The 23,226-nt window shown below is 39.5% G+C and overlaps 2 protein-coding genes and 14 non-coding genes across 17 annotated transcripts in view; 12 read left to right on the plus strand and 4 right to left on the minus strand.

The window, feature by feature from the left end:
• LOC141381810 (uncharacterized) overlaps positions 1–23,226 on the plus strand; it is a 201,291-nt gene that overhangs the window by 62,275 nt on the left and 115,790 nt on the right. The gene's annotated exons all lie outside the window — the stretch shown is intronic.
• Positions 1,115–9,483, plus strand: si:dkey-237m9.1. Of its 2 annotated transcripts, none has more exons than XM_017355606.4 (3): positions 1,115–1,163; positions 1,467–1,616; positions 7,878–9,483. In XM_017355606.4, the coding sequence occupies exons 2-3, from the start codon at positions 1,532–1,534 to the stop codon at positions 8,870–8,872; spliced, it is 1,080 nt and encodes a 359-aa protein (XP_017211095.1). In that variant the 5' UTR covers positions 1,115–1,163; positions 1,467–1,531; the 3' UTR covers positions 8,873–9,483. The 2 variants fall into 2 exon arrangements, with proteins under 2 accessions (XP_017211095.1, XP_073804852.1); XM_073948751.1 differs by having other exon boundaries at positions 1,115–1,158.
• Positions 12,753–12,825, minus strand: trnar-ucg (transfer RNA arginine (anticodon UCG)). Its single transcript has one exon. It is a non-coding gene; the product is annotated as a tRNA-Arg (tRNA).
• trnae-uuc (transfer RNA glutamic acid (anticodon UUC)) lies at positions 16,304–16,375 on the plus strand. The gene has a single exon. It is a non-coding gene; the product is annotated as a tRNA-Glu (tRNA).
• trnay-gua (transfer RNA tyrosine (anticodon GUA)) lies at positions 16,464–16,550 on the plus strand. Its single transcript is given in 2 exon segments — positions 16,464–16,500; positions 16,515–16,550. It is a non-coding gene; the product is annotated as a tRNA-Tyr (tRNA).
• Positions 16,636–16,707, minus strand: trnae-cuc (transfer RNA glutamic acid (anticodon CUC)). The gene has a single exon. It is a non-coding gene; the product is annotated as a tRNA-Glu (tRNA).
• Positions 17,003–17,075, plus strand: trnar-acg (transfer RNA arginine (anticodon ACG)). The gene has a single exon. It is a non-coding gene; the product is annotated as a tRNA-Arg (tRNA).
• On the plus strand, positions 18,534–18,605 carry trnae-uuc (transfer RNA glutamic acid (anticodon UUC)). The gene has a single exon. It is a non-coding gene; the product is annotated as a tRNA-Glu (tRNA).
• trnay-gua (transfer RNA tyrosine (anticodon GUA)) lies at positions 18,694–18,780 on the plus strand. Its single transcript is given in 2 exon segments — positions 18,694–18,730; positions 18,745–18,780. It is a non-coding gene; the product is annotated as a tRNA-Tyr (tRNA).
• On the minus strand, positions 18,866–18,937 carry trnae-cuc (transfer RNA glutamic acid (anticodon CUC)). Its single transcript has one exon. It is a non-coding gene; the product is annotated as a tRNA-Glu (tRNA).
• On the plus strand, positions 19,229–19,301 carry trnar-acg (transfer RNA arginine (anticodon ACG)). The gene has a single exon. It is a non-coding gene; the product is annotated as a tRNA-Arg (tRNA).
• On the plus strand, positions 20,909–20,995 carry trnay-gua (transfer RNA tyrosine (anticodon GUA)). The gene is given in 2 exon segments: positions 20,909–20,945; positions 20,960–20,995. It is a non-coding gene; the product is annotated as a tRNA-Tyr (tRNA).
• Positions 21,081–21,152, minus strand: trnae-cuc (transfer RNA glutamic acid (anticodon CUC)). The gene has a single exon. It is a non-coding gene; the product is annotated as a tRNA-Glu (tRNA).
• trnah-aug (transfer RNA histidin (anticodon AUG)) lies at positions 21,448–21,520 on the plus strand. Its single transcript has one exon. It is a non-coding gene; the product is annotated as a tRNA-His (tRNA).
• On the plus strand, positions 22,980–23,051 carry trnae-uuc (transfer RNA glutamic acid (anticodon UUC)). Its single transcript has one exon. It is a non-coding gene; the product is annotated as a tRNA-Glu (tRNA).
• trnay-gua (transfer RNA tyrosine (anticodon GUA)) lies at positions 23,140–23,226 on the plus strand. Its single transcript is given in 2 exon segments — positions 23,140–23,176; positions 23,191–23,226. It is a non-coding gene; the product is annotated as a tRNA-Tyr (tRNA).

Here is a 23,226-nt window from a genome sequence, read left to right on the forward strand (position 1 = left end):
ATGTGGATTTCCCTGAATATAAAATGACTGCTTTCACTGCCTTCTTAAATTACCTAAGGTATTTCAGTTCCTACATAATTTAAGGATACATTTATTGAGTTTATTCTTTCCTTGTGTTTTCTTCATTTTTTTCTGCAGGAACCTGCTGGTATCCTGTAGGAATTATGAAATCCTGCAGGACAAAATGTCAATATGTGCAGGCAACTCTACAGGTTTTAGAATCATGCAGTACTTTTTACAGGAATCCTGAAGGATTTATTTTTCCCCCTGCAGGGCAGCTGCAGTGCTGCAGGAATTATAAAATCCTGTAGGACACATTGACGATATGTGCAGGAATTTCTTACAGGTTTCACAGTGGATCCAAGCAAGTGACAAATCCTGCAGGATTTTATAATTCCTGCAGGAGTTATTTGCTGTAATTGGAATGAAAGAAAGGAATTCTGTCACTTGCTGTTAGCAATACAGTATGAGTTCTAAAAGATAAACAAAACAACAAACATACAAAAACTTAATAAATACAGAAATAAATAAAAGTATGTGAATAGATTATAGACAATTATAAAAATCAACCATTACACCATTTAAATTATGCATTTGCATTTTACCTTTTATTTCTATACTTTTTTTGTATCATTTTTTAAAATGTCAATCCAGCTATCTATTTTAATTCAACTCCCATCTGTTTCGTTGGATGCAAAAAAAAAAAAAACTGCAAGACTGGTCCTTGAGGTAGACACATGTTGAACGTATGTCTGTGCATTTCATGAGTTCAACAAGGTCTATCCCTTCTTCTTTTAAAATGTTTGTTGCTGTTATCCCTGATTCTCTGTCTTTTTGACATAAGCAACCTATTTTATTTTGTGTTCATTGCCTTTTTGTGGCAGCTGGAACTGGTGCCTCTTTTTAAGTACACTTTTTACTCAATTTTTATCCTTTAAAAAGAAGCAGGTTAGTGTTATTGTTAGTGTGATTGGTAAACATAATGTGTTTTCTGCAATGTTAGAGTAAATTGAATCAGTAAATTAATATAAACATTTGTTAAACATTTTAAATAAAATGCAAAATTGAAATTAGATTATTAGATTAAAAAAAGACTTTTATTTTGGCGTAGCCTGTGACGTCATCAGGCGGCGCCGCATCAGCGCTGGTTCAACTGGAGTAAGGTTTGTTTTAAAAGGTTTACAGATATAAACCGATTTAAAGTTAAAGTTCTGAAGTTTTAGGTTTTTTAAACGATATTAAATTATGTCCCTGCTGTTGGAAATATTCTTTACCTTTTTATACAACGTAGTACTATTTCTATAATCTATAATCTCTCATTATTTGAGAGCTATTGTTTGAATAAAGTGTGTAATAAGTTTTAAAGAAACGTTTTACCCGATTTCTTTTTGCTGATTATTCATATGAAGACACTTTTAAAGAGAAGTTATTTTGTTTCTGTTCAATGTTTTTTTTATTTTAAACAGGATAAAGTGTCCAAACACAGAGGAAAACTCCTGCTGAAGCGACTGATCTCCACACTGTTATAAAGATGGCGTTTATTAAAGAGGAGAGTGAAGATTTGAAGATTGAAGAAACATTCACAGTCAAACAGGAAGATCTGCAGGAACAAACAGGTTCGTTTTTATTCTCAAACACCAACTCAGTCATTTGATCCTCATTCAGATATATTTTAATAATAAGAATACTAAATTAAATCCATCTTGCAGCCCTGAGTGTGCTGCCTAGTTCTCCTAAATGCACATAAGCACTCATATAAAGACAGGAATAAGTTTCTTTCTTGTTACTTGTTCTCATGTCTTTTGTCATTATTTTATGTATTATTGTAAATTCCTTTTTTTTTTTTTTTTTTTTACCAAATTCTTTATGGGTTTAAACTTGTTTCTAGTAGTTGTTACTGGTTGTTACTTATAGTATCAGAGTTAGAACCACATTATTATAATAAATAATTACCAGGGCTATTGTATTTAAACAGGGTTTCCGCGAATCATAAAATGTCTTAAATTCCAAAATCTAAATTTTAGGCCTTAAAAAGTCTTAAATTTTTCTGAAATATTGTGTTGTAGGTCTTAAATCTTTTTAAAACAAAAATTCATTTTCCTTTGTTCATGATTTACTACCCAATCTGGCCAAAACCCATACAATCACCAACAATCCATCTCAATAAAACTTTCAACTTTTTAATTAAAAAAGGACATTTTAACTCTATTTATCATAATAGTTTAATTATTTCTTTTACAATAACATTTGTTTAAATGTGATCCGTGTATTTACTGCTGAGGACATTGACCTGGACAGATTGTTGTGCATAGATTTAGTTTATTATAGTTTTAAAAACTTTTAAAACATTTGTTAATTTTTTTTGTATTTTTTCAAAGTTTATGTTGGGAAAAAGTGTATGGATACAAGTAAAGGCTTATTTTTACACAATATTTAAAATCTTTTGCTAAGAAATATCTAAAATATTGTAATTTTATATTATTCATTTATTATTGTATTATTAAATGTATTAAAATCATAATATTCTTTAAGGGCAAATAAAAACCATTTTCATCTGGGCCATTTGAAAAATTCCTTAGCTTTTAGCCCTTTATGAGTATAAATTTTCATTCATAATGATCTTAAAAAGTCCTAAATTTAACTTGGTGAAACCTGCAGAAATCCTGGTTTAAAGCATGTCAAAAACGTGGATGCCCACAATTTTAAACATGCTGAATGAAATGGACACTAAAGTAATTAATTATTATAAAACATTGTACAGTAAACTATATTGATGATGTTTTGGGACAACATGAGGCAAAATAAACAAATTATAGTAGAACAATAACGTTTAGCATTGCACTGACTACAACTGGCCAACAAACTAGTCTAAAAATGACTTTTTCTGCTTAAGAAATGGATTACAGCATGCTGATGATATGCAAACATTTGAGTGTAAAGTTTATTAGAATTTTGACCATATTCTTTGTGTACCAGCAGACATTGGAATCTTTTTGCTTGAGACTTTATTTAAAGAATTAATTTTTAGATCCTAAAAACAGTGTTATGCTGCTAAGGCATGGGACGATAACAATTTTCAAGGTATAAAGCTGAGAAAATATTCTGCTATATCATTACTACTGTATATGTAAGGTTTTTATGTTTTAAGTTTTTCAGGACAACAGTATCTCCAGCAGAAAAGATATCAAAAGATGCCGTTTTAAATCATAAAGAAATCTGTGTTTCTGAAACTAATGAAGACAGCAAAAGCCAATGATTCATTAGAATTATTCAGCCTGACATGTTTACTGCTCCAAAATATTTTCAAATTTTCTCAAAAAAAAAATATTGTGTTCAAAGGGGAAAACTGTTTGTTTTTTTACCCAGACATAAAAAAATATTCATTTTAGAGCAGTAATCACAGTTCCATGAAACTGATATTTTTATTCAAGGTTATTAGAATTAGAATCTTATACTAGCCCTTGCCTAATGCTGCTTAATGTTGCAAAGTCAAAATTTCTATTTTTATTATTTTTGTTTGTATGTATAGTCATGAACACACTTGTTTGCAGAGCAAGTAGTGTGACCGTTTTCTGCCATTTATTATTCCTGGTCATTTCTCCAAGAGGCACTTGAATTGGAAGTTCTAAAACATTAGCATATGAGATCAGGTCACTGCTATGACATGATTGACAATTTTTGTATGTCGCTGTTTGTCTTTGTGCTCTGTTTATGCTGAGAACTGATGCTGAGTATTTTTAGGGCTTTTCACACTTCAAATGGATAATCCTTGGTCATTCTAACTCTGAATAACAAAATCCTTGGTTATCAGTAAGCACGTTCCACACTGCTCATGCTATACCAGGGGCTAACAAATAATCCTAGATGTTCATTAACAGACATTACACATTCCCAACCACAGGGTTAACATTATTATTTGTATATTTATGTTGTCACTGTCCCTGATTAGACAAACAGCAGGTCACCTTTTTTGATGGCATTTCTGCATCTTGTCAGGTATATAAAATGTCATCATGTAGGACTTCAGCTAAGCCTCATGCACAAAGACAATAAAACAAAGACAAAAGTACAAGTGAATGAAAACAAGTTGCAAAGTATGTCATCTTGCTATCTCCTCATTACTCCAGTTTACAGCAAACTGGCATTAAGCATTTGCATAAGTTCATTCATTCATTTTCCTTTGGCTCAACTGGGCCAAAAAAGGAAAAAAGTTGAAGAGTAATTGCTAGTTCCCTTCAAAACCCAGGCAGAGTTTCCTCTAGGATTTTTTCCAGCTGTAGCGGCAGGCCTTTTTTAGACAGATCTACCAACTACCTGTGGTGTTATTTCAATGAGAATTGTCGTGACCCCAGTATTAGAAGTCGAGATCACATTTATGTAATAGCCTACAGCATGCAGATCTCTTTGCTTGTACATTTATGAATGTCTCTAATAGACCTACAGAACGATATTAATGCGTCCTGAAGTAAAGTGAAACGGCTATAGATCGTGTTTGCTGGCCTCACGCATCTGTCAGTCAGCCAGTCAGTACTTATTCTTAACGGGGTAAACAAATAATACACAGCACTACTACGATTACAGAGAAGTTTGCGCGGTTATAATTCGCTCAACCTTTTAATACGTTTTGGCGTTTAATACGTTATTACCGGCTATTAAAAAAATAAATGTTTTGAATGAGAAGCTGTAATGTAGCCATGGCGGGATGAATTTTGTCGTGGTGCCCTGCCATGGAAGAATGAATGTAGCGGAAACCATGCCAGGTGAGCAAATATATACATTTTCTACCCCAATAAAGGCTTATTTCTCATTATGTAGTTAATAACAAAAGATATACCACGTGTTTTTGGCTGTAAGACATAGTTTGGACAAAGTTGTCTGTGATTGTCCTTTTGTATAGTCATGCAGTGTGAAACTCCCTGTCGCCGATCCATCTTGCAGTGTAGACAAACCAATGACAAAACGCTAGACCAGATAGTCATGCAGTGAGAAAAACATCTGTAACACGAATATTTTGAAAATCATGCAGTCTGAACTCAGCATTAGTCCCTTTATTCATCAAGGGTTACCACAGTGGAATGAACCACTATCTTTTTTAGCATATGTTTTAAACAGCGGATGTCCTTCCAGCTACAACCCAGTACTGGGAAGCATTTGCATAAGTTATATCAGTGTTTCCTTTAGGATTTTTTCCAGCTGTAGCGGCAGGCCTTTTTTACACAGATCTACCAACTACCTGTGGCGTTTTCAATTTTCAATGACAAATGTTGTGACTGCAGTATTAAAAGTTGAGTTCGCATTTATGTAATAGCCTACAGCATGCGGATCTCTTTGCTTGCCCAGGTAAAAAAAAAAAAGAAAAAAGTGCACTACAATGCACTTTGAGTATACTTAGTACACTTTTCAGTAATGTACTAAAAGTGCTCTATTTTCGCACACTAATTTTGTACTTAATGTACTAAAAGATAGTATTAAGTATATGTTAGGATAAACTTAACACCATCTAAGTGTACTCAACTGTGCTATTGAGACACCTGGAAATTGAACTAAAATGTGCTTTTAACATACTATATCTGTATTTAAAAAAAATATATGTTTAGTTACAACTAGAAATTTGCTTGAACCCTAATTTTAAACATTTATAAATATTTTTGAGAATAGCTTAAAGTATAATAGTAATATATTAAAACAATATACAAAATGTGAAAAAGTGTGCTAAAATACAATTTAAGTACACAAAGTACATCTTTTAAATAATGTTCTAAAATTGCTCTATTTTTACACACTAATTTTGTACTTGATGTACTAAAAGATATTATTAAGTATATGTTAAGATAAACTTAATACCATCTAAGTGTACTCAACTGTGCTATTGAGACACCCTAAAAATTAAACTAAAATGTGCTTTTAACATACTATATCTGTATTTTAAAAAATATATATTTAGTTACAACTAGAAATACACTTGAACCCTACTTTTAAACATATTTATTAAATATTATTAATATTACATATTAAATATATTTATGACTAATTTAAAGTATAATAGTAATATATTAAAAGAATATACAAATTGTAAAAAAAAAAAAGTGTGCTAAATACTGTATTAAAAGTGCTCGATTTTCCCAAACTAATTTTGTATTTAATGTACTAAAAATTAGTATTAAGTACATTTTAAGAACAGTGAAAGACCAGTTGCGATGAATAAAAACAAAGAGTTAAATAGAATTAAATAAAATAGAAGGAAATTTAATTACTTTTTTTGTAGTTTTGACAGCAAGAAATCAGCTTCAGCACTCTCCATGAGCTCCACAGGTGGACCTTCCTTACATTCAGGATACAGTGATATTTATGCTAACAGAGTCAACAAACCTATGTCATTAGATTGTTTAGACATCCTCACGTAATTGGTTAGACAAAAGATAATTAAGTAGAAGGATAAACAGTCCAGAACAATTTTAGAATATGCAATGTAAAACATATGTATCCTTAGATTATCATATTATTGACTACACTGGATATACACAAACATATCATCCCTTCTGCATGCCCATTCTTGGATTTTCTGATCATTCCTTGACCCACAACACACACATACTTCAAGACAATAATGTTTTGGTAAGATTACCACACTCAAAATCAATTTAAGTGTCAGTGATAATTGCATTCACATTAAGTGTTCTTAAGTACAACTTTTGGGAAAATGTACTTCTACTATATTACATTACTAATAGATGTTCTATATATTAACTTATTTTAAACTTAAACAGTGTACTAAAAATCAACTAATGTTTAAAGCATTTAAAGCACACTTTTGAAAAAAACACACTAATAAAACTCTTTTGGGTGTTTTTTCTGTAGTGTACTTTATTGTAGTACACTAAACATGTATTTAAGTATTACTGGTATTTAATATACTTTTGTCAAGTGTACTAGAGTCCTAATGAAGTATAAACATACTTATTTAGTATACTTATAGTGTAAAACCACCAAACTTTTATTTAACACAAAAAAATAACAATGTACTTAAAATGTATTTGCGGGTATTTAAGTGTATTTTAATTGCATTTAATTATATATTTTTTTCACCTGGGATGTCATCTCGCCATCTCCTCATCACAGTTTACAGAAAGCGTGGCATTAAGCTTTTGCAAAAGTTCATTCATTCATTTTCCTTCGGCTTAGTCCCTTTATTTATCAGGGGTCGCCACAGTGGAATGAACCACCAACTTATCAAGCATATGTTTTCAACAGCGGATACCTGTCCAGCTGCAAACCAGTACTGAGAAACATTTGCATAAGTTATTTACAATAATGCAAACTCACTAATATAAGCTGAATTATGCGTACTAGCTATAAACATGCAGGATTTGTCTCAATCGGGTCTTCTAAGCAAGTTACAAATGTTTAAATCCAGTGGAAGATACACATGAGGGAACACAACCTGAGTAATCTAGAGCGAGTGCATTTGATCATTTGCATTTAAAGCCACAGGCACAAAAACAGCTTGGTTTTCCTCTGACCCCCAAAATGAAATATTCTGCAAGGTATATGATCTGATTTTGAGCCGAAACCTCAGACGCATTCTGGGAACACCAATGACTTATTTTACATCTTGTAAAAATAAAAAAAAATGAAATATTTAAAATTAGCCTCACCTTTTACTCTCCATTAAAAAGTTATCCCTTGGTTCTTTTGAGCACAAGATATTGTAAAAAAAATGCAAGCTTCCTTTGTGTTTCAAAAGACAGGAAATGTTTAAAACCACATGACGGAGAGTAAATGTTAATTGGTTATTTTTATTTGTGGGTGAAACATCCATTTCATGCTTATCGCTTTGTGGCTTCATACTAAAGTTCACTTTTTTGTTGTTTTTTAAGACCTGATGGTGCTGAAAGAAGAGACTCATCAATGGAATGAAATGGAAGAGAAACACCAAGACATAATGACTGATGAAAAACGCACACTGACTAAAAAAACTTCATCACGTGGAAGACCTCGGAAATCCAAATCTAAGTGTAATTTCAGCAGTAAACAGCGTAGAAAGACTTTTAGTCAAAAGCCAAAGCTTGATGTTCACATGAGAGTTCACAAAGGGGAGAAAACTTGCACCTGCAAACAGTGTGGAAAAAGCTTCTATACTATAGGAAACTTAACAGTGCACATGAGAATTCACACTGGGGAGAAGCCTTACACCTGTGAACAGTGTGGAAAGAGTTTTTGTCAAAAAGAAAACTTTAAAACCCACATGAGAATTCACACTGGAGAGAGGCCGTACACATGCCAACAGTGTGGAAAGAGCTTCTATCATGCAGGAAACTTGATAATGCACATGAGAATTCACACTGAGGAGAGGCCTTACTCTTGCCCTCAGTGTGGAAAGAGTTTTAAGCAAAATGGCAATCTTGAAGTCCACATGAGAACTCACACTGGAGAGAAAAGATTTACTTGCACACAGTGTGGGAAAAGTTTTGTTAAAAAACAAAACCTTGACATCCACATGAGGATTCACACTGGAGAGAAACCTTACACATGCACAGAGTGTGGTAAAAGTTTCACATATAAAAGCTCACTCAAACACCACATGAGAACTCACACCGGAGAGAACCCGTTTGGATGTGCTCAGTGTGAAAAGAGCTTCTCAACCAAATCTAGCCTCATGAACCACATGAATGGTCACACTGGAACCATAGTGTTCACATGTGATCAGTGTGGAATTAAACTCACACGCAAAGACTACATTAGGCGACACATGAAGACTCACTCAAGAGAGGATCATTTTAGATGCAGTGAGTGTGGAAAGGGCTTTACCCATAAAAGAAGCCTCAGCGCTCACTTGAAGCTTCACAATGCAGAGCAGAGTCCTGAAAAATGAGGCCTTGTCCACACAAACACGGGTATATTCAAAACGGCAGCTTTTTCATGTAGTTTGGCTGTTCATTCAAGTGAAGTTTATTTATAAACTACTTTTGAGAGGATCACATGCTTATGATTGTCCACAGCTGGTCCAGCATTAGCTAAAACATGATTTACCAATCAGATGATTCCAAACTCACTATAAATAACCAGAGTTTTTTTACCTCAGTTATTGCTTACATGCAGGGCCGGATCAAGCTGAACTGCCGCTCTAGTCAGAAGACAGTCACGCCGCCCTAAACCCCAATGTGAAAACGAAAGTGACCGGTTATGAAAATGAAGCAAGGTATCGTGTACCTCTTTTCTGCCGCCCTATGCGCGGATATAACTGAGGACGCGGGTGGTGAGGGAGGTGTTGCAGACATAACTGAGGATGCGGGTGGTAAGGCAGGTGTCGCGGACGCTGCCCTCTCTCTCCGTGCCGGCCCTGGTTACGCAGTTACGCTGTTTGTTATAAAGTAGTGTCTCACAGACTGTACTTTGGTTTAAGGTACTTGAAGACGGATGAGTTAACATCACTGATGAGGACCTACACTATTAGTTGTCTTCAATAAAGTCTTCTCCCTGTAAGAACTTTGGTCAGCTTCCTTATTTCATCTGTTAGAGTCATCTATACATTGGCAAGCCACACAAGAACGGTTAAGCCAAATACAGCAAAATATAACAATGTGCTTCAACTTATTATGAACCAATAACCATATTTGTGCACAGTGCACATTTGCAAATAGTTTATTAATTTACCAAACAAATGATCGGCTCTGAAAAGAGAATTAGAAAGATTAGGGAGGAGAAAATATTTGAGGAGATGCAGGGAACACTGTCCTACACCCTCAGATTGTGTTTTTGATAATTCACATTGTTAGATTGTCACTCGCCTGAACAAACAAAGATTTACATCCAATTTTGTGCTTTTGTCTGCAGTTTCACAAAACTTGTTAGTGGATAAACTCCTGTGGTGTGAACTCGCTGTAAGGCAATGACAGTGAGCGACCGATACAGACTCCCTGAAGCCCTGTTCAGACAATGCCATTTGCCAGTTACGAAAGATCAGATTTGTGTCAGATTATGAGATTTTAACTTGATCAACTCTTGATGTGTTATGGGTAACAAATGAAGACTTTGATTTCAAAACACTACACATTTATTTTGATGGACTAATTTGAGAAAATAAACAAGTTTTCTTTCTGAAGACAATTACAGTCTCTGTAGACAACTTGTTGCCTTTAAAGATGCAATGTGAAAACTCCCATATTACTAAAAATAAATGTATTTAGATTCATTATTATTATTTTTTTTATATTATGATATATCTATAATCTGGAACAAAGAAGTGAATTCAGTGAAATCACTGATTCTGGAGAAATGAGTCAAACTGACTCTCATGTGTCTTGAGATTGGCTGTTTGATGCACTTGTGTGTATTGTGATTGGCTGTTTGCTGCACTTGTGTGTCTTGTAATTGGCTGTTTGCTGCACGTCACACTTTAAGCTGCATTTGCTCCAGAGTTGATCACAAACTAAAGTAAACTTTACGGTTTATATCAAGCATTGTCAAATCATTTAACATCGCCATAACCAGGTTGGGTTTATTTGATTTTGTCAACTTCCAGAGCTTTATCTTTAAACCAGAAGAAGGAGGGAAAATGCACTCACTCTGCATAGTGACATCTTAAAATAGTATTTAAACTAGCCCAATAGACCAGGGGTTCTCAACCTTTCACAAGCTGCCCCCACCCCCAAAAGCTGGTTCATTGCAGTTGTATATAGTGTATATAAACTAAATACTGGCTCATGTTTTATACGTTTGCAGCCTCTGCAACTTCTGTCCATCATAAAAATTTATTTGGATGATTTGACTTTCCGCCGTTTTCTAAAGTCTATGAGCGCAGCACACACAAACTAAATTGACATACTGCAGTCACACTTCAAAATGTGGTGTTTTTACATTTATAACATTTGAGCACAGTTCAGCAAAATACATCACATGATCTGACGACCAAGAGATCTTAATTAACCATCACCAAACGATTAAAAATGTGACACTGATTTCATACAGAGTTCATACAGACACAGCCTAATGAAAACCAAGGTTTTTTAAACACTTTTTCCAGCACCTATTTTTATTTTCAAAACTGACACGCAACATATTGAACACCTGAAATGTATTCTCAGCAACCCATTAAAGCATTGCATAGGAACCATCTATTGATTTATTAAAGAAAACATTAATAAGATATAATAATTAGTTAATAATATATTTATAATTAAGAATATAATAAACCAAAATTGACACGCAATGTATTGAACACCTGCAATGTCTTCTCAGCAATTAATAAAAATACTGCATTGGAACTATCTATCGATTTATACAATTAAAAAAAAACATTTATTAACAACAATAATAATTTATCATATATTAATAATATAATAAGCCTGCACTAAATGTGCCTGTGATTTTTGTATTTTATTTGTTGATGTTCTCTCACAGATGACAAGTTTTAGTAAATAATACTAATATATTACAAATTACTCTTTTAAAAAACTACACTGAGTACTAGTTAATTACTTTTGAGAAAAACTCAGATTTTCATTATGGCCCTTTTTAAGAATAAAACTATTTAAATGGTTTAACTGCTTACATCACAAGGCTACATATAGGAATTTGCATTAACAAAGTATGGTCGATTTTTCCTTTCATGACATTGACTCAATTTCAATAGTACTGGCACAACTACCACATACTTTAAAGGCCATAGAGACACTTTTTGTCTATTTGTAAACAATACTTCCAAGCTTTGAAATGTTTAATTAAAGTATATGATGAAAAGATTTAAATTTGGGGTTTTATTTACATATTGTACACTATTGTCCTATTTGCTCATTGTTGTCTATACAACATTTTATTTTACACTTGATCTTAAACTGAAATAATTTTACACAAGGACAAGGACACTGTCAGTGATAAAATAATAAAACAAATGACTTCGTTTCACTTGAGGTATTTGAAATATGACGAATCTACATTTCTCAAAGCAGTGCTTTAAGAGCCTTATTGTTTATTTTGATAAATGTAACAAATTGTTTGACCTGTAATGCCTGCACAATTTAGTGATGCTTTAAGACCAATCAGAACACCCCTATTATGTATAAATCACATAAATACCTCATCCAGAAACATTTCTGGCATAATTATTTTGTCGTAAAGAAATAAAAAGTTTCACCTTTGCTAAAAGTTCTGGTAGTATAATATCATAACAGTGTTATTTGCAAACTCTAAATAGCGAAATCATGTTAGCAGCCAATGACTATCAAAGTACAACATTGGTCACAGTCAAATAAACAGTGTTAATGTTGTTTTTAAGTCATACTTGCATGCTAATTCTGACCGAATATTCAAAATTAAATGGTAAACAATATAGAGACTTCTAAATGAACGAATGTGTGAATATAAAAAAAACTTTACCTTTATAACTCGCCATCGGGAAAGAAGAGAGTGAAACGTGTTTTTTAAAAAATGTAAAATATATTACAATTTGTTTATGAAATAATGACTGTTTTGGTCTAATTTAGCAGCAGAAAGAGATCCGATGAATCCAAACAAAGATAACAAATTTGCACGTCCCCAAGTATCTGGCTCAAGAAGTTCTTGTAACTCAGAAAACAGCACTTCAGGATCCCTATTGCTTTCAGACGATCTGGTGTGTACACCTAATGACAAAACAGCTTCTCTGACGAGTTTTCCATTGTCATGTCTTTTTGACCTAAGGGTATGAACCTAGCTTTTTGAAGGTCACACTGGATTGTGCTGCACAGCCAACTTCAAATGAACTGCATCAAAGACAACCCAGGTGGGACTTGAACCCACAATCCCCAGCTTCGAAGGCTGGTGCCTTATCCATTAGGCCACTGGGCCATGTCACTAATTTCTATCAAGTATCTCTTGTATGCCTTCAACAAGACTCTTCTTCAGGGCTTGTTGGTCTCGTGCTATGATTCTCACTTAAGGTGCGAGAGATCCTGGGTTCAAATCCTAGATGAGACCTATGTCTGTCACAGAAAAAGCAGTGGTGATGTGCTGTGCTGTCTAGGGTGTTTATATGTTAATTGTAGCACATTCAGCTGTGTTTTCAGTTAATGAACATGTTGTGGACTTCTGATCTAAATCAGTATAACTTGTACGATTATACAGACAAAAAAGAAGCGTCCTATCGGATTTCTTTGAAGGATTTCAATTAGAATTATGATCATATTTTGCAACCATTCCTATAGGATTGTTTTAAAGTACAATACATAAAAATCCTTTAGGATAATTTCTACAACATTTTAATTGGATCCAGTTTATATCTTAATTAAGATATGCTTTTCTATTGTCTCTCTTAGCCTATTATACAATAGTTTTGAATGTTTAATGCACAAATTTCCAAACTAACATGTCTATACCAAAAACATATACAATGTCGCTAGCCCAAACTGTGGGCTGGCCCACTCAAAACAGACGTTCACTGTGGGCCCATAGCAAGTCAGCACAAAGTGTAGTGTATATAGCCACAATGGGCGAAGTATAGGTATACTATCTGGGTCAGAAGTATGTCCTATGAGCATGCTCTGTGGGCATTTAGTAATTAACAAGTTAGGTCCCACTAATACTAAGTTGAGTCCAGGCACAAAATGTGCCTATAAGGTCCCAGTAAAGCCCTTTTATGCAGGGCCATTGTGGCTTTAACACAAAACAAAACTAGTTCACTTCTACTATGTAGCAAAATAGCACAATATCACTTCAAATGCATAATTACATATTTTGAAAGCATAAAGTAAAATCAGTAATAAATGAAGCATCTAAAAATATAAAGACAACATGGACTATTTTTCAAAGGTTTGGGACAAAACTGCTTTAGTTTATAAAAATGCAGATATAAAAGTAACCTTGTAAATAATTATTCCTTTTTAATATGTTAGCTTTTCCATTTGAATATGTTAAAATATAATTTATTCCAATGATGTTAAAGCTGCATTTGAGGCATTTGTGTCCTAAATAAAATAATTTGAGACAAAACAACAAAACATATAAAAATATACTTAGTTAAAAGAAAAACAAAGTAAGATTTTCATGTGTGTATTTTCTCTACCATTTGTACCTTAAAGGGTCACGAAACTCCAAAACACATTTATTTAGCTGTTGACAGTCATATATGTGTCCCACACTGCTAAAAACACTATTAGGACACAAATATTTCACTAAAAAGTGTAAATTGGTTGTTTTTGCGTTATTTCAAGCAAATTTGTACTTCCGGTTTGAAACTAATTTTTGAAGCTGCGTCTCAACCATGAGATAATAGCGTGTATTCCAGCGTGCAGACTGGATGTCTGTGCCAGAGTGTGTCTTATTACGTCTTACAGTGCGGCTCGAAGGACATCTTTTGCATTCAGAGCTGCTTTCGTGAAGAGATCATCGGCAACACTGCTCGAAGTTTACCATGGAGGTGAAAAGGAAGCTCCCTGACAAGGAATTGAACCCAGGCCACAGTGGTAAGAGCACTAAGTCCTAACCACAAGACCACCAGGGAAGGCCTGGCTAAAGGTTGCCCTCTAGCCTAGCTGTGGGCCTCCACCCAGGTGTGCTGCAGCTGCTCTGACAAAAATAACTCTAACGTTTGCAACCTCCTCCTGGAGAAGAGAAAGTCTCAGAGCCTGGTTCACAGTTCTTCTATGGAGGGACTGTCACATGCTCTGTGTAAAAGCATCCTATCGACACCACAACTTGCCATGACAACAAAGCACAGCATGCGTTGAAGGAACTCCATGTTTACCGGTCCATGTCCTCTTTCCAAACAGCATGCTAATGAGCATTCCTTGAACAGTGTGTGCCAGTGGCGCAATGGATAACGTGTCTGACTGATCAGAAGATTCTAGATTCGAGTTTTGGCTGGCTCGATCAGGATTTATTGCATTGCTCTCAGTCAGTGCACTGCAGTTGCAGTTTGCCCCTGCCAGAGTTGTTTGGTTCTACTTTGGAGTGGATCAAGTTTCTGGGGCTGCCAGCACAGAGCCTGTGGGGTGCTCCCCTGGGATCAAAGTCTGCCCCAACTGCTCTCATATCTTGGTCCCGTACATCCCTCAGGACTTCCAGAAGAAACCAGTACACCCACTCTCCTGGGAAGACAGCAGTGACAGCTTGTAGACCAAAATGTTTGCTGTGAGGCTAAGGCGTTCTACTGCAGCACAGATAGGCATTCGAAAAGCATACAATATTCAAAAACAAAGTGCCAACCTAAAACAAGATTGCAGTCAAAATGACCACCTCAGACAAGTGTGAGCAATGTTTCAGTCTCTGTTATACGTCGGCAAATATGCCACACAGTGCAGACGCCCATACTACTGAAAAGGAAGTTACCTGACTGAGAAAGGTATAAATAGAAATCGGAGCCTGCTCCAAACGACCTGGTCAGCCCCAAGTGGGCTGTAAAAACCTCCTGGAGTTTTCATTCATTTAATGTCTGGTACTAGACACTGCGTCCAACCAGTTATGTTTGAATGTCAAACCTACCCCAATCCTTAAACCAACCTCACAGTTTCCTGCTGTGTTTTATCAACCTCCCAACCTACCCCAACTCTTAACCCAACCTCACAGTAACAAACCTCCATGTGGGTTTCATTGATTCAATGTCTCGTACATGGCACAGAATACAACCTATCGCAGTTTATTAAAATCACACCTACCCCAGCCCTAGGCCCAACCTCACGGTAACCTGCTGTGTTTTATTCAATTTTACTCCTACCCCAACCCTAAACACAACCTCAGAGTAAGCAGTTTATATATTTTTTTATTTTTTTGAATGTCTACTACAGCTACATCAATCGCAAACCCAGCCTACATGCGGCATAAGTGCCTACCACTTAGAGGTCATCCAGCCGACTTGCTGTGTAATCTCCTCCACTTGTAGGTCTCTGAGCTGCAGCAACACCTAAGGGCTCTGACACACAGACACAAAAGAAACCATTGCTTTTAACCTACTCTTGGAGAGGAGAGAGTCTCCGACCCTGGATCTCAGGTCTTCTATGGAGGGACTGTCAGGAATCCTGTAAGAGCATCCCATCCACACAACCTCTTGCCATAAAAACAAAGCAGAATGTGTGGTGAAGGAACTCCGGGTTGACAGAGTCTTGTCCTTGCTTCAAGCAATGTGCTAACAAGGTGCTGAACAGAGTGACGGTGGCACAAAGGTTAGCGCTTATGACTACGGATCAGAAGATTCTCGGTTACGGAAACCAAGAAACTGTGTATGAGAGAGTGCGTAAGTGTATGAGTGGCACTTGTGCAAGCGGAGCAGGGACGTGCCAGCGATCAGAATGAACTGGAGTTTGTGCCAAGACTGGGTTTCAAGAGTGGCAGTTCCCATATGGTCTAGCAGTTAGGATTCCTGGTTTTCACCCAGGTGGCCCGGGTTCGACTCCCGGTATGGGAAGGCTTGAGTGCTTTTGCTTCTGTCCTTTTTGGCCAGCGGTCGGACTGCAGCTACCTTATAGGATGTGGTTGTGGAACTGCCCCGAAAGCCTTCGATAGCTCAGTTGGTAGAGCGGAGGACTGTAGGTGGGATGATGGCAATCCTTAGGTCGCTGGTTCGACTCCGGCTCGAAGGACACCTTTTGCGCTCAGAGCCGCTTTCTTGCCTTCACCAAGTTAGTTAACCACTCCTCAAAGTTCAGCATGGAGGTGAAAAGGAAGTTCCCTGACCGGGAATCGAACCCGGGCTGCGGCAGTGAGAGCGCCGAATCCTAACCACTAGACCACCAGGGAAGGTCTGCGTAAAGGTTGGCCTCAAGTCTAGCTGTGGGCCTCCACCCAGGTGTGCTGCAGCTGCTCTGACAAAAATAACTAACGTTTGCAACCTCCTCCTGGAGAAGAGAAAGTCTCAGAGGCTGGATCACAGTTCTTCTTGGGAGGGACTGTCACATGCTCGGTGTAAGAGCATCCTATCGACACCACAACTTGCCATGACAACAAAGCACAGCATGCGTTTTAGGAACTCCATGTTCACCGAGCCGTGTCCTCTTTCCAAGGACCATGCTAATGAGCACTGCTGATGCGGACTGGGCCAGTGGCGCAATGGATAACGCGTCTGACTACGGATCAGAAGATTCTAGGTTCGACTCCTGGCTGGCTCGTTCAGGATTTTTTTGCGTTGCTCTCAGTGCAGTGCGGTCGCGGTTTGCCCCTGCCGGAGTTGTTCGGTTCTACTCTGGAGTGAATCGAGTTTCTGGGGCCGCCAGCACAGAGCCTGTGGGGTGCTCTCCTGGGTTCAAAGGCTGCCCCAACCGCTCTCATGTCTTGGTCCCGTACATCCCTCAGGACTTCCAGAAGAAACCAGTACAGCCACTCTCCTGGGAAGACAGCAGTGACAGCTTGTAAACCAAAATGTTTGCTGTGAGGCTAAGGCGTTCTACTGCAGCACAGATACGCATTCGAAAAGCATACAATATTCAAAAACAAAGTGCCAACCTAAAACAAGATTGCAGTCAAAATGACCACCTCAGACAAGTGTGAGCAATGTTTCAGTCTCTGTTATACGTCGGCATATATGCCACACAGTGCAGACGCTCATACTACTGAAAAGGAAGTTACCTGACTGAGAAAGGTATAAATAGAAATCGGAGCCTGCTCCAAACGACCTGGTCAGCCCCAAGTGGGCTGTAAAAACCTCCTGGAGTTTTCATTCATTTAATGTCTGGTACAAGACACTGCGTCCAACCAGTTATGTTTGAATGTCAAACCTACCCCAATCCTTAAACCAACCTCACAGTTTCCTGCTGTGTTTTATCAACCTCCCAACCTACCCCAACTCTTAACCCAACCTCACAGTAACAAACCTCCATGTGGGTTTCATTGATTCAATGTCTCGTACATGGCACAGAATACAACCTATCGCAGTTTATTAAAATCACACCTACCCCAGCCCTAGGCCCAACCACATGGTAACCTGCTGTGTTTTATTCAATTTTACTCCTACCCCAACCCTAAACACAACCTCAGAGTAAGCAGTTTATATATTTTTTTATTTTTATGAATGTCTACAACAGCTACATCAATCGCAAACCCAGCCTACGTGCGGTATAAGTGCCTACCACTTAGAGGTCATCCAGCCGACTTGCAGTGTAATCTCCTCCACTTGTAGGTCTCTGAGCTGCAGCAACACCTAAGGGCTCTGACACACAGACACAAAAGAAACCATTGCTTTTAACCTACTCTTGGAGAGGAGAGAGTCTCCGACCCTGGATCTCAGGTCTTCTATGGAGGGACTGTCAGGAATCCTGTAAGAGCATCCCATCTACACAACCTCTTGCCATAAAAACAAAGCAGAATGTGTGGTGAAGGAACTCCGGGTTGACAGAGCCTTGTCCTTGCTTCAAGCAAAGTGCTAACAAGGTGCTGAACAGAGTGACTGTGGCACAAAGGTTAGCGCTTATGACTACGGATCAGAAGGTTCTCGGTTTACGGAAACCAAGAAACTGTGTATGAGAGAGTGCGTAAGTGTATGAGTGGCACTTGTGCAAGCGGAGCAGGGACGTGCCAGCGATCAGAATGAACTGGAGTTTGTGCCAAGACTGGGTTTCCAGTGTGGCAGTTCCCATATGGTCTAGCGGTTAGGATTCCTGGTTTTCACCCAGGCGGCCTGGGTTCGACTGCCGGTATGGGAAGGCTTGAGTGCTTTTGCTTCTGTCCTTTTTGGCCAGCGGTCGGTCTGCAGCTACCTTATAGGATGTGGTTGTGGAACTGCCCCGTAAGCCTTCGATAGCTCAGTTGGTAGAGCGGAGGACTGTAGGTGGGATGATGGCAATCCTTAGGTCGCTGGTTCGACTCCGTCTCGAAGAACATCTTTTGCGCTCAGAGCCGCTTTCTTGCCTTCGCCAAGTGAGTTAACCACTCCTCAAAGTTCAGCATGGAGGTCAAAAGGAAGTTCCCTGACCGGGAATCGAACCCGGGCCGCGGCGGTGAGAGCGCTGAATCCTAACCACTAGACCACCAGGGAAGGTCTGCGTAAAGGTTGGCCTCAAGTCTAGCTGTGGGCCTCCACCCAGGTGTGCTGCAGCTGCTCTGACAAAAATAACTAACGTTTGCAACCTCCTCCCGGAGAAAAGTCTCAGAGCCTGGATCACAGTTCTTCTTGGGAGGGACTGTCACATGCTCGGTGTAAGAGCATCCTATCGACACCACAACTTGCCATGACAACAAAGCAAAGCATGCTTTTAAGGAACTCCATGTTCACCGAGCCGTGTCCTCTTTCCAAGGACCATGCTAATGAGCACTGCTGATGCGGACTGGGCCAGTGGCGCAATGGATAACGCGTCTGACTACGGATCAGAAGATTCTAGGTTCGACTCCTGGCTGGCTCGTTCAGCATTTTTTTGCGTTGCTCTCAGTGCAGTGCGGTCGCGGTTTTCCCCTGCCGGAGTTGTTCGGTTCTACTCTGGAGTAAATCGAGTTTCTGGGGCCGCCAGCACAGAGCCTGTGGGGTGCTCTCCTGGGTTCAAAGGCTGCCCCAACCGCTCTCATGTCTTGGTCCCGTACATCCCTCAGGACTTCCAGAAGAAACCAGTACAGCCACTCTCCTGGGAAGACAGCAGTGACAGCTTGTAAACCAAAATGTTTGCTGTGAGGCTAAGGCGTTCTACTGCAGCACAGATACGCATTCGAAAAGCATACAATATCCAAAAACAAAGTGCCAACCTAAAACAAGATTGCAGTCAAAATGACCACCTCAGACAAGTGTGAGCAATGTTTCAGTCTCTGTTATACGTCGGCAAATATGCCACACAGTGCAGACGCTCATACTACTGAAAAGGAAGTTACCTGACTGAGAAAGGTATAAATAGAAATCGGAGCCTGCTCCAAACGACCTGGTCAGCCCCAAGTGGGCTGTAAAAACCTCCTGGAGTTTTCATTCATTTAATGTCTGGTACAAGACACTGCGTCCAACCAGTTATGTTTGAATGTCAAACCTACCCCAATCCTTAAACCAACCTCACAGTTTCCTGCTGTGTTTTATCAACCTCCCAACCTACCCCAACTCTTAACCCAACCTCACAGTAACAAACCTCCATGTGGGTTTCATTGATTCAATGTCTCGTACATGGCACAGAATACAACCTATCGCAGTTTATTAAAATCACACCTACCCCAGCCCTAGGCCCAACCACACGGTAACCTGCTGTGTTTTATTCAATTTTACTCCTACCCCAACCCTAAACACAACCTCAGAGTAAGCAGTTTATATATTTTTTTATTTTTATGAATGTCTACAACAGCTACATCAATCGCAAACCCAGCCTACGTGCGGTATAAGTGCCTACCACTTAGAGGTCATCCAGCCGACTTGCAGTGTAATCTCCTCCACTTGTAGGTCTCTGAGCTGCAGCAACACCTAAGGGCTCTGACACACAGACACAAAAGAAACCATTGCTTTTAACCTACTCTTGGAGAGGAGAGAGTCTCCGACCCTGGATCTCAGGTCTTCTATGGAGGGACTGTCAGGAATCCTGTAAGAGCATCCCATCCACACAACCTCTTGCCATAAAAACAAAGCAGAATGTGTGGTGAAGGAACTCCGGGTTGACAGAGTCTTGTCCTTGCTTCAAGCAAGGTGCTGAACAGAGTGACGGTGGCACAAAGGTTAGCGCTTTTGACTACGGATCAGAAGATTCTCGGTTTACGGAAACCAAGAAACTGTGTATGAGAGAGTGCGTAAGTGTATGAGTGGCACTTGTGCAAGCGGAGCAGGGACGTGCCAGCGATCAGAATGAACTGGAGTTTGTGCCAAGACTGGGTTTCAAGAGTGGCAGTTCCCATATGGTCTAGCGGTTAGGATTCCTGATTTTCACCCAGGCCGCCTGGGATCGACTCCCGGTATGGTAAGGCTTGAGTGCTTTTGCTTCTGTCCTTTTTGGCCAGCGGTCGGACTGCAGCTACCTTATAGGATGTGGTTGTGGCGCTGCCCCGTAAGCCTTCGATAGCTCAGTTGGTAGAGCGGAGGACTGTAGGTGGGATGATGGCAATCCTTAGGCTGCTGGTTCGACTCCGGCTCGAAGGACATCTTTTGCGCTCAGAGCCGCTTTCTTGCCTTCGCAAAGTGAGTTAACCACTCCTCAAAGTTCAGCATGGAGGTGAAAAGGAAGTTCCCTGACCGGGAATCAAACCCGGGCCGCGGCGGTGAGAGCGCCGAATCCTAACCACTAGACCACCAGGGAGGGTCTGCGTAAAGGTTGGCCTCAAGTCTAGCTGTGGGCCTCCACCCAGGTGTGCTGCAGCTGCTCTGACAAAAATAACTAACGTTTGCAACCTCCTCCTGGAAAAGAGAAAGTCTCAGAGCCTGGATCACAGTTCTTCTTGGGAGGGACTGTCACATGCTCGGTGTAAGAGCATCCTATCGACACCACAACTTGCCATGACAACAAAGCACAGCATGCGTTTTAGGAACTCCATGTTCACCGAGCCGTGTCCTCTTTCCAAGGACCATGCTAATGAGCACTGCTGATGCGCACTGGGCCAGTGGCGCAATGGATAATGCGTCTGACTATGGATCAGAAGATTCTAGGTTCGACTCCTGGCTGGCTCGTTCAGGATTTTTTTGCATTGCTCTCAGTGCAGTGTGGTCGCGGTTTGCCCCTGCCGGAGTTGTTCGGTTCTACTCTGGAGTGAATCGAGTTTCTGGGGCCGCCAGCACAGAGCCTGTGGGGTGCTCTCCTGGGTTCAAAGGCTGCCCCTACCGCTCTCATGTCTTGGTCCCGTACATCCCTCAGGACTTCCAGAAGAAACCAGTACAGCCACTCTCCTGGGTAGACAGCAGTGACAGCTTGTAAACCAAAATGTTTGCTGTGAGTCTAAGGCGTTCTACTGCAGCACAGATACGCATACGAAAAGCATACAATATTCAAAAACAAAGTGCCAACCTAAAACAAGATTGCAGTCAAAATGACCACCTCAGACAAGTGTGAGCAATGTTTCAGTCTCTGTTATACGTCGGCAAATATGCCACACAGTGCAGACGCTCATACTACTGAAAAGGAAGTTACCTGACTGAGAAAGGTATAAATAGAAATCGGAGCCTGCTCCAAACGACCTGGTCAGCCCCAAGTGGGCTGTAAAAACCTCCTGGAGTTTTCATTCATTTAATGTCTGGTACAAGACACTGCGTCCAACCAGTTATGTTTGAATGTCAAACCTACCCCAATCCTTAAACCAACCTCACAGTTTCCTGCTGTGTTTTATCAACCTCCCAACCTACCCCAACTCTTAACCCAACCTCACAGTAACAAACCTCCATGTGGGTTTCATTGATTCAATGTCTCGTACATGGCACAGAATACAACCTATCGCAGTTTATTAAAATCACACCTACCCCAGCCCTAGGCCCAACCACACGGTAACCTGCTGTGTTTTATTCAATTTTACTCCTACCCCAACCCTAAACACAACCTCAGAGTAAGCAGTTTATATATTTTTTTTATTTTTATGAATGTCTACTACAGCTACATCAATCGCAAACCCAGCCTACGTGCGGTATAAGTGCCTACCACTTAGAGGTCATCCAGCCGACTTGCAGTGTAATCTCCTCCACTTGTAGGTCTCTGAGCTGCAGCAACACCTAAGGGCTCTGACACACAGACACAAAAGAAACCATTGCTTTTAACCTACTCTTGGAGAGGAGAGAGTCTCCGACCCTGGATCTCAGGTCTTCTATGGAGGGACTGTCAGGAATCCTGTAAGAGCATCCCATCCACACAACCTCTTGCCATAAAAACAAAGCAGAATGTGTGGTGAAGGAACTCCGGGTTGACAGAGCCTTGTCCTTGCTTCAAGCAAAGTGCTAACAAGGTGCTGAACAGAGTGACGGTGGCACAAAGGTTAGCGCTTATGACTACGGATCAGAAGATTCTCGGTTTACGGAAACCAAGAAACTGTGTATGAGAGAGTGCGTAAGTGTATGAGTGGCACTTGTGCAAGCGGAGCAGGGACGTGCCAGCGATCAGAATGAACTGGAGTTTGTGCCAAGACTGGGTTTCAAGAGTGGCAGTTCCCATATGGTCTAGCGGTTAGGATTCCTGGTTTTCACCCAGGCGGCCCGAGTTCGACTCCCGGTATGGGAAGGCTTGAGTGCTTTTGCTTCTGTCCCTTTTGGCCAGCGGTCGGACTGCAGCTACCTTATAGGATGTGGTTGTGGATCTTCCCCATAAGCCTTCGATAGCTCAGTTGGTAGAGCGGAGGACTGTAGGTGGGATGATGGCAATCCTTAGGTCGCTGGTTCGACTCCGGCTCGAAGGA

This window comes from Danio rerio, chromosome 4 (genome assembly GCF_049306965.1).
Source record: "Danio rerio strain Tuebingen ecotype United States chromosome 4, GRCz12tu, whole genome shotgun sequence".
NCBI lineage: Eukaryota > Metazoa > Chordata > Actinopteri > Cypriniformes > Danionidae > Danio > Danio rerio.